This window comes from Pteropus medius, unplaced genomic scaffold, assembly GCF_902729225.1.
Source record: "Pteropus medius unplaced genomic scaffold, Ma_sr-lr_union100, whole genome shotgun sequence".
Classification (NCBI taxonomy): domain Eukaryota; kingdom Metazoa; phylum Chordata; class Mammalia; order Chiroptera; family Pteropodidae; genus Pteropus; species Pteropus medius.
The window spans coordinates 8,479,011-8,497,497 of NW_024354499.1; the positions used below are offsets into that span (position 1 = coordinate 8,479,011).

General features: G+C 31.9%; 1 protein-coding gene across 3 annotated transcripts in view; it reads right to left on the reverse strand.

Annotated features, from left to right (window-relative positions):
- The window catches only part of LRRTM4 (leucine rich repeat transmembrane neuronal 4), a 644,127-nt gene extending 626,606 nt beyond the window's left edge, over window positions 1-17,521 (reverse strand). The window contains exons 1-3 of one of the 3 annotated variants that reach the window (XM_039852542.1): window positions 17,254-17,521; window positions 16,851-16,931; window positions 13,466-15,012 (exon numbers count right to left, since the gene is read on the reverse strand). In XM_039852542.1, coding sequence (XP_039708476.1) covers window positions 13,466-15,012; window positions 16,851-16,854 — 1,551 coding nt within the window. In that variant the 5' untranslated portion in view covers window positions 16,855-16,931; window positions 17,254-17,521. Of the gene's footprint in view, window positions 1-13,465; window positions 15,013-16,850; window positions 17,002-17,253 lie in introns of all 3 variants that reach the window. The other 2 variants (XM_039852541.1, XM_039852540.1) reach the window with 2 other exon arrangements.
- Window positions 17,522-18,487: the final 966 nt, after the last annotated feature.

Consider the following 18,487-nt stretch of genomic DNA (forward strand, 5'->3'; position numbering starts at 1 on the left):
GAATATGCTGAAATGAAAAAAAGACAATCGAGATGAGAATTCCAGGAAGGAAAACATTTGAAAAAGAAGAGAAGACTAAGTGTGAATGTTACTGAGATATCAAAGTAAGGCAAATGATAAAAAAAAAAAGGGCATCAAATTTAGTGATAATAAGGTGGGTGGAAAACCACCCTAGCAAGAGCTGTTTTGATTGCTTGATAGGTCTGAAGACAGATTGTAGTGGGTTGAGGAATGTAGTGATTGATGAGGAAATGCAGACTTATGAAGAATTTTTTGGAAAGATTTCCTATGAAAGGGGAAATAAGATAAATCACTAATAGAGGAATATATCAGGTAAGGAGAAAATTCTATGTTGTTTATTTTTGAAGGATAAGACTCTAGCATGTACAAAGCTCATGAAAATGATCTAGGTTAGGAATCAGCAAACTGTAAGACATGAGGTAAAGCCAGGCTGCTGTCTGCTTTTTGTAAATAACCTTTTATTTGGACACAGATGTGCCCTTCCTTTACATATTTTCTATGCTTGCTTTTATGCTACAATGGCAGATTTAAGTGGTTGTGACAGAGACCATATGGCTCACAAAGTCTAAAATAAATACTACCTGGTATTTTACAGAAACATTTTGCCAACCTCTGATCTATATCGAATAAATAATTTTGCTATAGAAGAAAGTAAAAGGTAAGATAAGAATGATAAGGTAAAATTATTTAGGATGTATGAGAGTACTGGTGGAGGAATTCTTTCAGGTATAGGTGATGTTATATCTTGGGAAATAGAATGTTGATATAATTTCCTAAAATCTGATGGTAATTCTCAAATTCTATTAAAAATCAATAAGTCTGAAAAGCTTTAGCAATTATGAACAAGAATAAATTGACACTACTAAAATATAAAAAGACTAGAGGAATTTTAGATATTTAAGGAATTACTATCTTAAGTAAAAGGTACACCTAATGATCTAACGATTTAATTCTAAATTATAAAAGTAGGGATCTAAAAACTCACCTGCCTCATTTACAGTTTCTAGTACAGTAGTCCATAGTGGTTTAATGAACAAATATATGTCTAGAGAAGATGTTTAAGAATAATTATTACATAAGATAAATCATATATGCTAAATTTTCAATAAAATGAATATTTTTCTAGGAAACTATAATTTGATATTCTGATTCAAAGTCACAAAAAAGGCAAACAAATCTAGATACAATTTATAATGTTTTCTCAGTATTATATCCAAAAAGGGCACTACGAAGACTGTTTGGTTGGTTATTTTTTTTTTTTAATTTAAAGAAAAAGATAATTCCTATATAATTTTAACTATTTCAGAGTTAGGAAAAAAGATCAATTATTATATATAATAACTGATAAAGAGAGTATAACATTGAGCCCCCTTATTAAGACAGATTTAAAAACTATAAACAAAAGTAAACTCAATGATCTAGGAAAGAATATTATGGGAAAAACACCATAATTTATTACAGTTAACATTAGTAAATAAAAATATATATAATTAATAACATTAATAATTAAAAGATAGAGAAAGACGTGACTCACAAAAAGAGAAAAACAAAATGTCAAAAAGTCATTCAGTAAAACTTTGTGTCCATCATGTCCATCCTGATGTGTATTTTACAATGAGAATATAAGTATGATAAATGTGATAAATTTTTACCTAATAAGAGATATTTTATCCATTATCGTACACATAGCACTGAGTACAGTGTTAACACCCACTAATGTAGTCACACAATACATTTTTGTTGAATAAATGAGTGAGTGAATACATAGAATGACAAAATGGATGAAAATGCAGGAGGCGGTCTGTGTTAAAATAGGAAAAAAAAACCTGTTTCTACAAATAACGAGAATTATTTCATATTTTTCTAGGAGAGTAAGTCAATACAATATAGAAAAATAAATAAGAAAAGTAATGCTTAGAAAGTTAACATATTTTATATTTTACAAAATTACTTTTAACTATAAACTTTTAAAAAAATAACCTACTGAAGTTGCTTTGGTCAAAATATTAATAATATTGATATGTGTATGCACACATACACAAGTATGTTCTTATATATGGATTATAATTTTAAAATAAAGCAAATCAACTCATCTTTATTCAGGACATAAGAAATGGCTAATATAAATGGAGATCTATGCCATTTTTATGCCATCTATTGCATTTCCTTTTGACAACTGTAGAGATTTAAATTATTCTCTTATGGATTCATAGATCCACATAATCCCAACCAAAAGTGCATGTGTGTGTGTGTGTGTGTGTGTGTGTGTGTGTGTGTGTGTTTTCGGTAAAAAAAGTCAAAATTTTATTTTAAATAAAAATAGCAAAGAATAACCAAAACAGTTTTATTTAATATATGGAATTTAGTTGTATGAATATACATTTATAAAAATTAAAATATATTTAAAAACTATAATAGTATAAAAATATGATTCTGATACAAGAATAGAGAGTGAACCCATGGGAAGAATATAGAAAGAACAAAATTAATGGAGATATATGAAAATTGTACATTAATATTAGGTAAAACACACTGGAAAAGTATAATTTTTTAGTGAGAAAAAAATAACTATGACTATGTTTCACATGACATACTAAGGAATATTTTAGGTAGATTAAATAAATATAAATATAAACCTACAGAAGAAATGATAAAAATTTGACTGTTTACTCATATACAGGATGAGAAATAAAAGCAATGAAAGAAAACATAATGCAAACTATACTATTGTAGACCTCATAGACTATTCATATACCATATTTCAAAATAAGAAATTCAATAACGACATATACAAAAATACTACCGTACTCTTGCTAAAGATGTATTAAACGCTAAAAATAAAATGTGTCAATTTGTTAAATGAAAGTTAATAAATAATGGTGTATATGTGAAAAAATGATAACTCTTGTACAATGCATTTGGTAATATAAATATATATTTTAGAGACTGATTTGGCCATATAAGTTAATTTTAAAGTTTTTATTCTTTGATTATGAATTTTATCTTCTAATAATCTATCAAGATGGGGAAGTCACTGGAGAATTATTTATCATAGTGAAACAAAGCATCAAAAATGTCCAACAAAAGGAAGGTATAAGTAAAACATGACACATCTTAGGGATTAATTCAAAAAATATTTTAAAAACGATTCTATTCATCATAAAATTTGAACTTCAATGTATATGTGTATAAATCTATATGTACAGTTCTCAGTGCTAAATTAATTTTATAGACATCTATATTTACCTACATGCGCATATGATAGAAGCTAAATATAGCAGAATTTTTAAAGTACCACTGAATAATAAAATTTTTGATAATTGCTTATTTTTGTAAATAACCTCATGTTTTCAACATTTTCTATAGAAGTATTCATTTCAAATTAGAAAATAATAAAAAATATGTCCAGTTAATTCACAAAATTATATTTGTTCATATTTCAGAATAATATTTACCTGTTTAGTATCAATAGAAAAGGGATATTCTGATAACACTAATAAAATAGTTTATTTGCTTTTGTGATTAATCACTATGTTTCAGTAAATTTTCAGTAAGAAATGCAATGAGAGAGAATGGATACTATCTTCTTTCTACAAGAATGATCCTTGCCAATCCTCATGTTTTGGTGGAGAATGGAATACATATTCTCAAGAAAGATGTTATGCCAAAATTAAAGGGACAAAAAGTTGAAATATTGATTTAAAATCATCTTTTATTCACCAATCATTTGGAGAATGATTGGAGACAGACCATGAGTAGATAGACAGCCAGTGGAATTACAACTTGTTAAAGGTTAGAAATTTACATTTACATTCTCTTATCTTTTAAGTTTCAAGATTGGAGTCTAAGCAGTGATTCTCAAAAAAACAATTTTTTTAATATAATTAGAATACTATAGATGTAAATGTAAAAACTGATTGACAACCTGGCAACTGGAGAGGGAAAAGAGACTGGGAAAGTAAGGTCACTCTTTGCTAGAAGTCAGAAACAACAGTGGGAATTGCTACCACTGAACTGGCATCCCTAAATGCAATGGGAAAAATGAGATCCCCAGTGGCATGGGCCTAGTGACAGCACTTAATGGCCAAAGAGAAGATAGGTAGGTTTACCATAAGGAACAGCAAAGTCAAAGTAGTAATAAAAGTAATTTGATTCAAAGTAACCTATGATGTTGTGTATTTAATCACAGTATCCTTAGGAAAAAAGCACATGAGCAGTCTATTAAATTCTTACTTGATCTATATATACATGGAAGAGTGCTAGGCCAAGTAAATAGAAGTTTAACTTGAAACACACACACACACCCACACACACACACACACACACACACACACACACAGAGCATCCTTGGCCCCCACCAAGCCATTCCCAGACTTGAGTCAGTTTACAAATCCAGAACTCTTTGAATAAAAGGCAGGTCGGATGCACAGGAGGAAAGACCTTGCTAAACTGTCAAACGTGTACTCTTAATCTTTATCCTGGCCTTCCCCAAAGGGACAGACAGCTATTTACCAAGGTGTTTGCGCACTAGGGAAAGTGAAGTAATCAGATTACTTTGCGAGATTACTGGACACTGCCTCTGAAGTGAGATCCAAAACATGATGGTGGTCCCATAGCCAGAGTGGGGGCTCATGGCCATTAATGAATTCTTAGTTCAGGTCCATTTCACAGTGAGTCCAGCGAGTCTGCGGTTATTTTCCTGGCTCCAGGATACATAATTGGAAGAGACATATTCAACTACTGGTAAAGTCTTAAAATTTGGAGTGATTCTGCCTTTCTAATCACAAAGAACGCATGGTGTTCTCTAGATAAAATTTTTCTTTTGCATGTAGGGTGTTTGTTTTTGTTAAGGACCTATACCTAGTGGTGCTCTCTATTTCATAGCATACGACAGTGTCACAGGATCTATTCTATGGGGAAACTTAAAAAGAAATGTATTTCACTTTTAAATATATTACAAGTATTGGGACAATAGGAATCATATAATAATATACTTATGTAAAAATAAGAGCTCATATTATATTCAACCAAATATGCATGCCGGAGAAATATTGGGTCTTATGTCACATATTAACTCCTTATTAATAAGAAATATCCTATATACTGTTGAAAATTCCCATTCATTAAGAATAAAAGTTTAAAAGAAATTAAAACTGCCACCACTGGTTAAGAAAATGAACTGAAGGCAAAACTTGATCAGATTGGAAATTTATAAGTTGTTTCTATAACCCATTTCCTTTTTAGCATTAATACCAATAAAAGAATTGTAAATGCTGCTTTCTTTGAAATCTGAATAAGATATTCAGCAAAGGGAGTATTTTACAAATCCTGGGGTATTATTTAAATATTAGTGTGTCTGGTACCCAAACTAAATTACAGCTCAGACAAGGGACTGAAAGGTCAGGTTTATTATTCGCTTTAGTAAAAATGTAACCACAACACTTGTTTCTACATCAGGGAGTATTATAACCATCATTATAATAATAATAACAATGAAAATAATACAGCCACATTATATTTTGCATTTTTCAGTAGACAGTAGGGCTTATGGCTAATAATCATTTATATTTACACTGAAGCTTTTTATGAAGGAGTTCAGAGTGGTTTTCAAATAGCAGCTCATTAATCATTTCAACAAGTTAGTTGGAAAGTTATTATCCCAGTTCAATAGATGGAAAAATTATATCACAGAAAGGTCAGATATATATTTACTTGTCCAATATTACAAAAGTAAAGTGAGTCAGTTTCAAATCTCTGAGACCTCTTTTTTCACCCCTTGATCTAACCACTGGACCAATGCAATTTTGGTCCATGTTGTGGTCTGACCATCACCCCAAAATACTTTAAAGCTGACCTCTCTGCTATTACTTTCACAGACCTATAAACACAGAACAAAATAACAATTTTTCATCTATGGAAACCATACTAAAAGAAAACTCAGGCATAATTAATTTCTATTTCTATTTTTTCTTTTTTTAAGTCTTATTAGAAACACTTAACAATAGTTGGTGTCGATTTAAAATTGCAAATATCAAATTGATATAAAATTATAAATATCAAATACTTAATAGTAAAATTCATCATGATCAAATGTATGCTAAAACAAACAAGCGATATTTTCAGGGCTTCAATATGAACATACATGTATTTAATAGGAGTCAGATGAATGAAATAAAAAGTCAACTTTCAATAACCTCCAGTACCATAAATAATTAGATCTCTGGGAGAAAATTAAAGAACCAATGTTTCAGAAGAGAGACTTGATGGAGGAGGAAGGAATTGAAAAGCAAGCATAGAATTTATAACCAAAGACTGTTGCTCATCTTTTTTTTTTTTTGCTTAAACAGTTTTAATAAAATAATTATAATCTCAATGTTCTTTTGGATGATAATTTTAAAAGAAGATGGCAAAACAAAAGTTGTTATACTTTAAAATCTAAATATACAGTGAATATAAATTAAATGCATTGACTTTCCAAAATCAAACAATTTCAGTCTTTTTCTCTCTTTGTATCATTTGTTATTCCAAAATTAGTTTCTACATAGTTTTGCTTTAACCTTAAAAATGACCCCAAAATGGAAGCAATTCATGACTCTACATATTCCTATTTGGACATATACATTGGCTTACTAAGATCTTAAGACAGAGTGAGTTTTCTTAAACAAATCTATCAACATTCATTTTATCTTGTCTGCTTTGAATTTAAATATACTGTAAAAATTAATATTTTTTAGTTTTTAAATTCAATGATTTGAAGATTTTGACCATTGAAATATTAGATTAAAATGATAACTATGAGTTTGTGTAGAAAGTTTCACTTTGATGTTAAAGTTACTTTATTTTAAAATTTTCTTTTAAAACCAAAGTGATAAAAATGTTTACTGCACCTTATTTTCTTCTACTACCACAATTTATATTTAAAAAAAATAAAAGAAAAAAGATGAACCTTCTTACTGTATTTAATGATTACATCTTTACCCCTAACTCTGAGGTTTGAGAATTCAGTTAATACACAAAAGACGGAAGTAAAGGAGAGAAAAGAACCTTCCAAGGGACAGTGGTATGAATTCCTGCAAATTCAGAAAACAAACATAATAAACCGAGGCAATGACAACAGAAATAAACTTATTTTGATGTCTTTAAATTTTTTTTTAATGTCTCCCCCAAATATTTACTTTTGAGGCAATTCATGCGAACTGAACAAGTTAGTAAAGAACAGAGTTTATTCAAAAGTATAATCTACTGTCTGTATGCAGTAGTTTTTTAGAAATAGTTATGTGAGATATATGGGTGTTTAATTTTACATGGTTGTTTAAATGCAACTATATTTCAAAGTTACTTTGATATTATTTTTAAGAATACCATTTATATAGAATTAAAATATAAAGTATCTCATTTTCATGTACAAACAATAATGTCAAATATCATAATCTTATTTGGTTATGCATGTGTTTATTATTTATCTGATAGCCAGGCTTTAGCTTTTGTTCAGTGTTTTCCTTTTAGTCTAGCTTATTCACAAATTTTAGAAAAGATTTTTAAAAATATTTTTATATTCTCACCATTACTGTTTTGTTACTGTGTATCAGCTTTGGTCTCATTTCATTCCCAAATCTTGTATTTACAAGTATTTATTAATATGTAAGATTCGACTTAAAGTCAAATATCTGTCTTTTAAAGGACTAAGTTCCCATATTCACATTTGTTTTGACTTTAATTTCTCTTGACAGTGAAAGCATTGTTTTTTAAACTATTTAGCAGGAGTATAAATCATAGTTTTGGCACATACTGAGCAGTTTCAAGCATATTAAAGCAGTTTATTAAAAAGCCAGAGATTTTGATACTATAAGAAATACTGTGCTTTTTCTCAACCGTCCTTAATTTACAGTTAAAATTTTAATGGCATGAGTCCATGAGAAAAATACCCTCATAATATCTTTTTCATTTTAAAAATACTGAGATTTTATTAAACTGACCCAATGAATGATAATTTTTTTGGTACTATAAAAAGCAATTTTAAGTTTTAAAAAATATTCAACATCATTTTCATGCTTTTCACTGATCAAAAGACATAATAATTTTTCAAAACTCACAGTATCTGGTGATATACAGATTATCACTCTTTCACTTTGATTTAATGATTCATGAAACTCTAGAGACACGAAAATTCTGATGAGTCACCATCCCCAATGCTGATATTACCAAGTAACTTCCAAAGTATAAACTATACATAAATGTAGTTTCTGAGAACTAGAAAGACTCGATTCTACTGAATACAGAAAAGTTTCAAAAGGAAAAATTCTGGAATCATGTAAAGATTAATGGGGTGTGTTGAAAGCTATACATATTCCGGATATCTCAACTTGGGATGTTAGAGAGAAACAATTTATTAACACCTTGTCCATAAGATGTGAATATGAGTCTAATTCTAGAAAAAAGAATTGAACTCTTTATCGTCAGTTTAAAATCTTTTTTAAATTACCATGTCAGGCTTTCTTGGCAGTTGTCACTTTTTACCACTACCACTTGGAGATTCTAATGAAAACACTATTCACAAATAGATTTTAATTGGAGCAAATTCAAAATATCGATTAAAAAAATCATATTTTAAATGGTTTCAAAATAACTAGTTACCTGCAGGATTTAAAAGATATATAAATTACAGTGTGTGTCTTCTCATGTGTGCACATGTGTGCGTGTGTGTGTGTGTGCGCGCGTGTGTGTTATGTACTTTCCTCTCAAGCCTAAAGAAATCGTATGACTGTTTGCCTAAGCAGGCCTTTTTAATTAACTCAAGGAGTTCCTTCTTTTCTCATTGACGATGAATACAAATAGCTCAATTTTTTTTTTTTTAAGCACATATCCCATCTTCCTATTGTGGTCCTGGGAACAATCAGAGAAATAATACAAAGTTTACTAATCTGAGGAATGTTTTGATTTGAAATGTATTGTGGTAGCTGAATACCCTCATTTAGAGATGGGTCACAGATAAATGAAGTGACGAGCCCAAAGTCAAGATCAAAAATGACAATATGTAGTTTAAATCTTTTTTTTTTTAATATTAGACTATCTAGACATAAGATACTTATCATTTTAGAGCTGATTAAATATTTATCTTATGTTCCTAACAGATTCTGGTAATTTTAACCAATTTTTTCACTAATATTTCAAATCTTCAAACTGGACAAAAATTTTTATGGAGATATATTCTCTCTGTATATGAACACATACACATACATATAAACACACATATATATATACACATAAATTTAATTTATGTGAATATACAAAGTACAGTTTCAATTATAACATTTTAACATGATACACTAATAGTCGGTCAACAAAATAAAGTTTATTCTCTATAACTTTATATTGGTAAGGTATAAATTAAACTCAATGATACTGGCCCTGCTTCACTTTGAAACCTCTTTGAACATATTATGCTTTTGAGTTCTTAGAAATTCATTCAATATATTTCAAAATGTCAATTTTAAAGTGTAGAAAGATGTTAATAACCCCCTTAAATCAGTAGTTTGGACCTGACCTCATACATTCAATAGATATAAATATAAACTCTTCGAAATGGTCCGCACTGCCCACTGCACAGCAGTGAAAGAAATAATATACATCCTAAAATAAGCAATATATTTATATTTTACTTGATTTTGAAGAGTATAACCAAAATATCAAGTATTTAGAAAACGTATATCTAACGTAACTTATACTCCCATTTTCCTAACACCAGCACTGTTAGTATTTTATAGGATCATTAAATTTACATTTCAATTACTTAACTTTTAAAAACCTTGGATCAAGTATTTCTTTAGAGACCACTTTCATTCATTTTAAGGTTTTACCAATTTCATTTTTTTAATTTAAAACACAAACTTAAAATATTATCTCTTGTTCTATATTCACAATGACTAATTTTATAAAGGTTCTTGTTATTTTCAGTTGATAAACATATCCTAGAAGAACTAGATATTCAAATATTTCTTCTATGTAATTTTAATGTAAAATTTGGTGTGAGAAATGAAGTAACTTCATAATTCCTATTATATTTTCTAATGAGATAAAGTTATGCAAAGTTCACAAGCTATTTTCAAAAGTATTAGCAATTTTCTCTTTTAATTACACCTTACTAAGTTTTAGGCAAAGTGTATCCTTTTGGTTTTAAGTTCTCTTTACTGAGCACATATTGAGGCAGACAAATTAAATGATTCAGTTCAACCAAACACACTGATCCACTCAAAGTATGATGAGTGAAATGTACTATTAGAGTTGTGCCATATATCATATTAATTATTCATAACTATCTACTCTATTTCTCTTTCATAGGTATAAGAGATTTTTACTACCCAAATTATAATATTTTCCTTCCATTTATTAGTGTAGAATGTGCACATGGATTTTTCAAAATTAAAACTTGTAAAGAATATAACCAAACTTATTTACTTTGTAAACTGTATGCTATATTTGTGTGGGGACTCACAGACATCATTCTAATCATAAATCTTAATATTTTATGTAGTTCTTTAAAGAAATAGACAAAATAAATAAACTATATTTAGATCATGATAACTGAATATAACAGTATATAAGTGGAATTTTCAATTTAATGAAATTTTTTTCAAGGCACTATCTTAGAAAATTAGCATACAGTGCTAAGTTTTCTAGTTAAATATTTATGGCTTTACTGGGTAGAGTTTGACATTTTAAATTTAAAAACTACATAAAAATTATATTAAAATATATTAATGGTTGTTTATTTTTCTAAGCTATTGAGATTTATGAAGACAACATCAGACTAAAACTCAGCATATCACTAGTATCCTAAAAAATAATCTTGGACACATCATTCCTCTCTCTTAGCTTCATTTTGTAGAGAACTTTACTCAACAGGAGACATCTTACTCTGACATGACAAAGAAGTAAGAGGAAATTATGGTTTTCAAATGAATTTCTAAGAATTTTCTTTTTCTCATTTCTTATATCCACCTATAACTGTAATACGCTGAACATTCTGTCAAAAAAAGGGAGTGGCGGTTGCAATATTTGTTTTTTTTGTATTTGTGTTTCAAAACAATTAATCAGTTAAATGTAACTATATTGGACTCCTCACACAAAACTGGAGTTACGGTCTTAAAAGCATAGACTAGTATTTTCTCCTTTTTAGGGCATGGAGAGTTTGATCTACTTCAGTGGGGTTGCCATTTTGACTCAATAGCTTCATTAAAATATTTAGTTAAATTCTTCATTACTTAACGTCTTAATTCCACATTCATCCCCAACACTGCCACTACAATTTCATGGCCATAAACTCCACTCTACATAACATATATAGTATCCAAATATGTTTTAAAACACTCATGTTCTTACAGAATAAAACAGATTTTTATGTTGTTCCTATTATGGTAATGCTTGCAGTGTCCAAAGGAATAATCTTGGAAATTTAAGGTCTCTGGAAAGGTTTTAGAGTCATTGTTCTAGATCCAAGTTCTTTAAGAATTTTTCTTCTTTTCTTTTTTTTTTTTGGTGATGCTTATAAATAAAAGTCACCTTTCTACTACAAAAGTCGAGAGAAAATGAATGTATGGTCCTAAATTTTTCTTTTCCTTTTATATAATTAGCCTTTAAAAGGATCTCAAACTATAAGATTCTAGCATAAAAGTTTAATTTGTTTTACTAATATTCACATATATTGCATAAATGTCACCCTGCAATAAAAGTAATAAGCCTTGTTAGACTTTTATATAAAATCTTTTGTTCTTTAATATTTAAGGGCAATTGCATATACAGGTAGGTTTCTTTTAGGGATTTATTATCTAGGATTACTTTTTTCATTTTCAATCACTGACAAAAAAAAAGAGAAAATGAACTCTGAAGAATAGCTCCATATTCCAAATTATACTGAGTTGGAGATTGTTTCAAACTTAGTGCTTTGTCTGAAAACATTTTTATTAGCATTTGCTTTTAGACTATGGAAAGATTTGAGTATATATTATCAAAGGACAAATTATATTTTCCAACTGTTATAATGACTGTTAAGAAAGGCAAGTGTTTACATATTCATTAAAACTTTCTTTTGAAAAAGTAATTATCTAAAATTGGATATTAAGATGACATAGGACCAGAACTTAATCTCTCTTCACTAGTTTATTCCAGCAACAATGACCTGGCAGTGACAGTCTTTGCACTTTTTGACCAACTTTACCAATAAAAAAATAATTTGCATCTAGTATTACATATCGACAAGTTGAAATCTGTGACTATTTCTCCATTCATAAACATGTTCCTATAAGTGATCTTTAAATTAAATAATCAGAAACTGGGTCCACACTTATTCTCATGAAAATGAAAATAGTATAACATGAAATGCCTTAATTTGAGGCTAATATTATAGAAAGGGAAAATACCCAGAAGTCAAATCTCTCTCTCTTTTTATTTGAGTAATTGCATCACTTAGTTTTGGATAAGTTTAACAAGAATACACATCATTTCTTTTGGATGACAGCAACACTGACAAACAGTCCCTGCTATGCCTGTCATTATGTTATTGCTAAATCATCCACAACATCATGACCTGATTTTAATTTCCAGGGACAGATCCAAAATATGGAATTTAAGTTTCATTCTGATTACATACAAATAGCTAGCACTTAAGAAAACCTTTGAAAAAAGTGATCTATGTCCAGTAAGTTAAAAAAAGAATAAAAGGAAAAGAAAAATAAGAAAAAAGGAAGGAAGGAAGGAAGGAAGGAAGGAAAGAAGGAAGGAAGGGAAAGAAGAAATGGATGGGCGGGAGAGAGGAAGAAAGGGAGGAAGACAGACATCTTTAAAAGCCTAATACAATTACACAGTAGGCCCCTGACATTCTCTGTGCTGGTATAATAACTAAATGGCAAGTAACACAAAAACAGTTATCCCTGTGAGATCCCTGTTGCATGCTTTAATTAAAAATTAAAAATGTACAACAAATCAACCCTTGGGTAAATTGCTCTTTGGTTTAAATCTTCATTACCTCCTGGAATTTTGGTAAAATCACTCTGTTTATAAATTAAGTTGGCCCCTCCTTCTTTACTCCATTACAAAAGTCAAACAAGAAAGAGACATAAATTTTAAAATGAAAGAGTTTTGTTTGTGTGTCTGGTTAAGTCCAACCCCTGTATACAAACTGTTAAAAAAAAAAAAATGTTGTAACAGAGTGCTTTATTCCAACTTAATCTCATCCTTGAATGAACTTCCTTCAAATTTCAACCATAAAAAAAATAGCAGTCAACTTCCTGGTGGTTGTAATTTAATTAAGTAACCTTTCACACTGAGCAAAACCCAAAAGCAAAAGGGTCATTAATCTTTCTAGTGATTAGAGACACCTCTAGCGCTTCAAACATTTACCTCTCCTTCCCCGCAGTAGAAATGCTTTTAGGAGGATCATGGTTCATACCTCGCACTCCCTGGAGCCAGAGATGGTGTATGTGCAGGGCCCAGATCCATTAACGGATATATCCATGGTCTCAGAGTTTGTAGGTTTGTAGTCCACATAATACTCCTGTAAAGGGGAATTCATTTGTCTTTCAGACTCTCTTGTCTTTTTCCGCCGCCTCTTCATAAGAGAGTGCTGCTGAAGTTGTTTCATGCTTGCTGGGTAGCGTTTCCAAGACACATAGATGACCAAGAGGATCATGGCCACCGAGAGAAAGAGAGCCACGCTCCCTGCAATAATTTTGTGAAATGAAACATGTTCATACTCTTGCTCTGTGCCAGGAATCTGAAACCCTGGGGAGGGGCTTGGTGTTTCAAGGGTGGTCTGGATGGGGTCAAATTTGGAAATTGTAGGTTTAGGGATAATCAGAGGCTTCTGGGGAGTTTGGGGCACCAGGTGGGATTTTTCTGTGTTGACCACTGGGACTTCAGAGCAGATATTATATGTTTCTACTGCATCACTAACCTTTTCACCCTGGATATGCTTAGGTCCTGCACATATCATGGTGCTTTCCTTATTTCCTTTGAAATTCTTAAGCCAATAAAATAGAGGACAAATGCTCCGACTGCATTCCCACATATTTCCAGACAAAGTGATGGATATTAAAGATATCCATGCATTGACAGTTTCCTGTGAGATATTGGTAAGCTTGTTGGAATCCAAATTCAATTTTTGCAAATTGGGCAGACATTTAAATGTGCCCGGCTCGATTCCTTGGATGTCATTCCCTGATAAATCCAAGTTGTGTAAGGAACTCCAAGTCCATGTCAAGCCTTGGCTAATGGAGCGAATCCTGTTCCACTGTAGGTATATCGAGCGGAGGTTGAAAAGACGTGGAAAATGAGCAAAATTGATCTTGGAAAACTGATTGTGCTCCAGGTGGAGCTCCTTTAACTTTAAAAGACCGGCAAAAGCATTTCGGGATAAGCTTCGAAGACGATTGTAACCCAAATCCAGGAAGTCAAGATTTCGACAGTCTTGAAAAACTCTTATTGGCACAGTCTTTAAGGAATTGGATCTCAAGTGCAAAATGATGAGTTTCCGAAGGCCTTTAAATTGTTCCGATTGCAATGTCTGAAGTTTATTGTAGGAGAGGTCCAGATTGCGGAGATTGGGAACTGGGTGAAAGGTTTTATTGTGCAGATAGGTAATTTTGTTGGAGCTTAGAATTAATTCTTTCAGCCTACGGATGCCCTGAAATGCATCTTCATCCACTGAGCTAATGTAATTATGGTCAAGATAAAGCCATATAAGCTGGTTAAGGCCGGCAAACTGATTGGATTTGAGTTTCTGAATGCTGTTGAACCTCAATGATAAGCCTTGTGATCCTCCAGAAATGTTTTCTGGGATATCTGCGAAAGCATGAGACTCACAGTACACAATTTTGCCATCACATCTGCAGTTCTTTGGGCAAGCTCTCTGAGCCCCCGTAAGCATAACAAGCAGCAGCGTAGAAAGTAGCACTAGCACCACACGCATGCCTCTCAGCTGCGTAATTAAACGGAAACCTACAATGTTAAAAAAAAAGACAAATGCACATTGTAAAGCTATTAATATAAATCACCACCAGCTTACCAATATCAGGGGCATTTCATCTAGTGTAGTAATGGGACAGTTGATTTAGGGACAACATGTTTAACATTTAAAGCCTTGTTGTCTTCAGTGTTGCATGTTTGCCATTTAGGTTTCATTTTTTCTTCCTTGATTTTCAAATCACCACTGTGTTGTAGAACCAAGAAAAGCTTCCCGGAGTTTCAGGAGTTCATGTGTACATCAACACTGAAAAGCACAGAGCCTGTCTTATCACTTAATGCCGACATTTTAATGACAATAACATCCACATCGGCTAGTCACTCAGTTGAACACCAGTACCAAAAGGAGGAAGACTAATTCTTCTGGTAATGGCAAAAATGTGACTTCCTAAACCCCATACTTGTATGTTTTTTCTAGTTGAGCAAACAGGCTGGGATTTGGCAAAGGAGCTTCAGTAAGCTGTCAAGGTAACCCAAGTTTGCCCTGCCTGAAATTCTATCCTTATTGCATAATAGAAAAACAATATATGAGCTCTGAAAAAATAGCACTAGGACTGGCATGGGCAGCCAATGAAGCATGGTATGAGGACTAATAACAGTGCAAGGAACTCTCAACATGTTAATAAGCCTATATGCTCTCAACATTCAGGGAGAGCTACCTTCTGTGGCTCTTCTGCCCAGTGATACCCAGACTCAGAGCCTTGACTACTGATAACACAGAACAGTCCAAAGTTAAGATCATCAAATTTTTATTAAATATTTGCATAAAATGCAAAACAATCTTGTATGATATTAGTTTTAGTGTTATTTTTCAACCAGTTGCTTTTGCAAATTTGTTGGATAAACAAGTAAACTGCAAACTATCATTCCCCTCCCCCAACCCAACCTGCTCAAATTTCTCACTGACTTTTTTTCTCCCCTACCTCCATTAACTTCCAAAAACCTGCAAAGTTACAATCTATTGGTACTCATGCTGCATTTCTAAGTCATTATATCTAAAGAGACTTTTTTCTTCTGTCAACAGATTTATTATTCTTAGTGGCAAAAAAACAAATACAAAAACTACTGTGTGTTGCAGTTTATTTTTCTTAAATATTCATAATTTTAACCAGGAAGCAATCAGCAAAACCCTTAACAACAACAACAACAACAACAAAACTCTCCTTTTACTCAACTGGTTATTTTTTTTTTTTTCTATTTGAAACCTGATCTTGCTCTCTGTCCTCTTGCCAGATACAGACTCATTGAAATACATTCCAGCTCTCCCAGACAGGAGAAGGGGGGGCTGGGGGGGAGCCAGTCACACTTGAAAAAATAAGACTGGCAAATGACTGCTTGAAATTTGGAAGCTGTGTTCAGGATACAGCTTCAAAGATAAAACAAGCCCTTGTGCGACCTCTGATAAAAGTGACGACCCCACCCCTACACACACGCAGTAAAGTGTTAATAACAATTTTCCTGACAGCGACCAGAAATACAAGCATAGTTAACATTATCAAAAAATAAAAGCAAACACAATATTTATCTCATGCTCAATTCCCAAGCTATGAATACACACGCAGAAGAGACAGTCTTAAAGATATTTCTCTCGAGTCTAAGTCCGTGTTATGCATTTACGAATTAAAAAAAAGAAAAAAAACTACGAAAAGGAAAATGATCTAAAAATATAATAGCAACTATAGAGTCAACTGACAAACTCAGAGGCTGCTGCTTTTTGCTGGTTTCCCTGTCTTTTATCAGCAAATGCCACGACTAAGGATAAGAAGCCAAGAGGATCAGCTTTGCTAAGGAGGAAACAACAAAAGTTCACTTACCCATCCTTTGTCATCCAAAAACGGTTCCCCTCTCTCTCAGTTTTCTTCTTATTTGGTCTCAAGGGCTGAAACCACCACCACCTTCATGACACAGTGCGGCTACCGTTCACACCATTCTGATCCAGCATGTGAGCTAGGAGCCCCATACAAACTTCTCCGGAGAGGACAGGCAAAAAAATACATATACATATATGAAAAAAACAGCATGGGGTAGGATGGGGGGCAGGGAGAAGGAAGTGTTGGGGGACCGGGGGAGGGCTTCTAGGCTCTGAGGACCATTGTGTAATTCACAAGAGACCCATCAGTAGGAACTGGCAATCTCTGCAAAAGAGCTATAGCCCATCTTGAAGGTAACCAACTTCTCTGTAAAAAGAGAGGAAAAAAAAAAAAATCTTCAGAATACCTGGCATTCCTTATTGTTCTGGCTTTTGCCATTCCCAGATAAAGCAATTCATCCTCTAGGTTTTCAGTCCTTGAAGCAAGTAGGCCTCCTGTGCTGTATGAGACCCCAGTTTAAAAGCTATGCAGGCTGGGTTTATCCATTTAGCTGGTCAGGTTTAAAGTGTTTTGTAGCTGTGCTGAGAGGCAGCCCTTGTCTAATTCAGAAGGCTTTCCAGAGACTGATGATGCTCAGAGCTTGTTGGTGCTAATGCTTGAGTTTGTGATACACTGAGTGCCCTCCGCTGGAGAAAACAGATTGCACATTAAAGACGGGAACAAGTGAGCCTGTCAGCGGTGTGCAGCCTTCTCTCTCTCAGAAAGGGAAATTAAAGGCGCAGGATCACTTTTTTTCTCCCCAATAATAAATATTATGAACGGTTTATGTAAAGGAGTACCATAAAGTGATAACCTATAGTAAGTAAAACACTGCTTCTCTAAATATTAAACAATTAGTAATTTTTTAAAGTTGCCTTGACTTGAATGCTTTTGCTACACATGTACATGTCACAAAGAATTTGTCTTTTTCAACAACAGAAATAATTTTTGTTGTTGCTGTAGGTTTAATTCATTTAAAATTTTTAAACAAAGCACACAGAGAAGCAATTTTATTCAAAAGGGAAAAATGTAATTAGATACTTTTTAAAGATGTAATTAGGTCACTTTTAAATTTATTTTTAAAATTTACATTGAAAAATTTTAGGCCTAATCTTTAAATTATCAACTTTTGATAATAAAATAAATTTTGCAGTTTTGTGCATTGTATTGAATATCCTAGATCATTACTTCCTAAAAGTGCAATTTTAGTCTGAAAGCGGTTGTCTTTAATACAATAATACCGATTGTGCAGGTAACTGAGACTAAATGTTAGATAAGAGCAGAATTCCAGCTTGACATCATTAGTGTAGTCATATTTTCTTAAACTTGTCGACATTTATAATGCAATTTTTTTCTCAAGCAAATAACTTGTCATAATGTGAATTTCCAGAAAAACAAAAGCATGTAAGTTCTACATCACTGTTCTATTTCTCAAAATGTGCAGAATAGCCTCAATATTAGGAGGGATGAAATTATGAAATATCTGAGATATGTACTTTGTATTTATGTGTATTTTGTATTGAGATATGAGATATGTATTTAAAAAAAAAAAACTACACTTTTGTGAACCTGTACTTGAATTTTGAAAAAAAAAATAACAT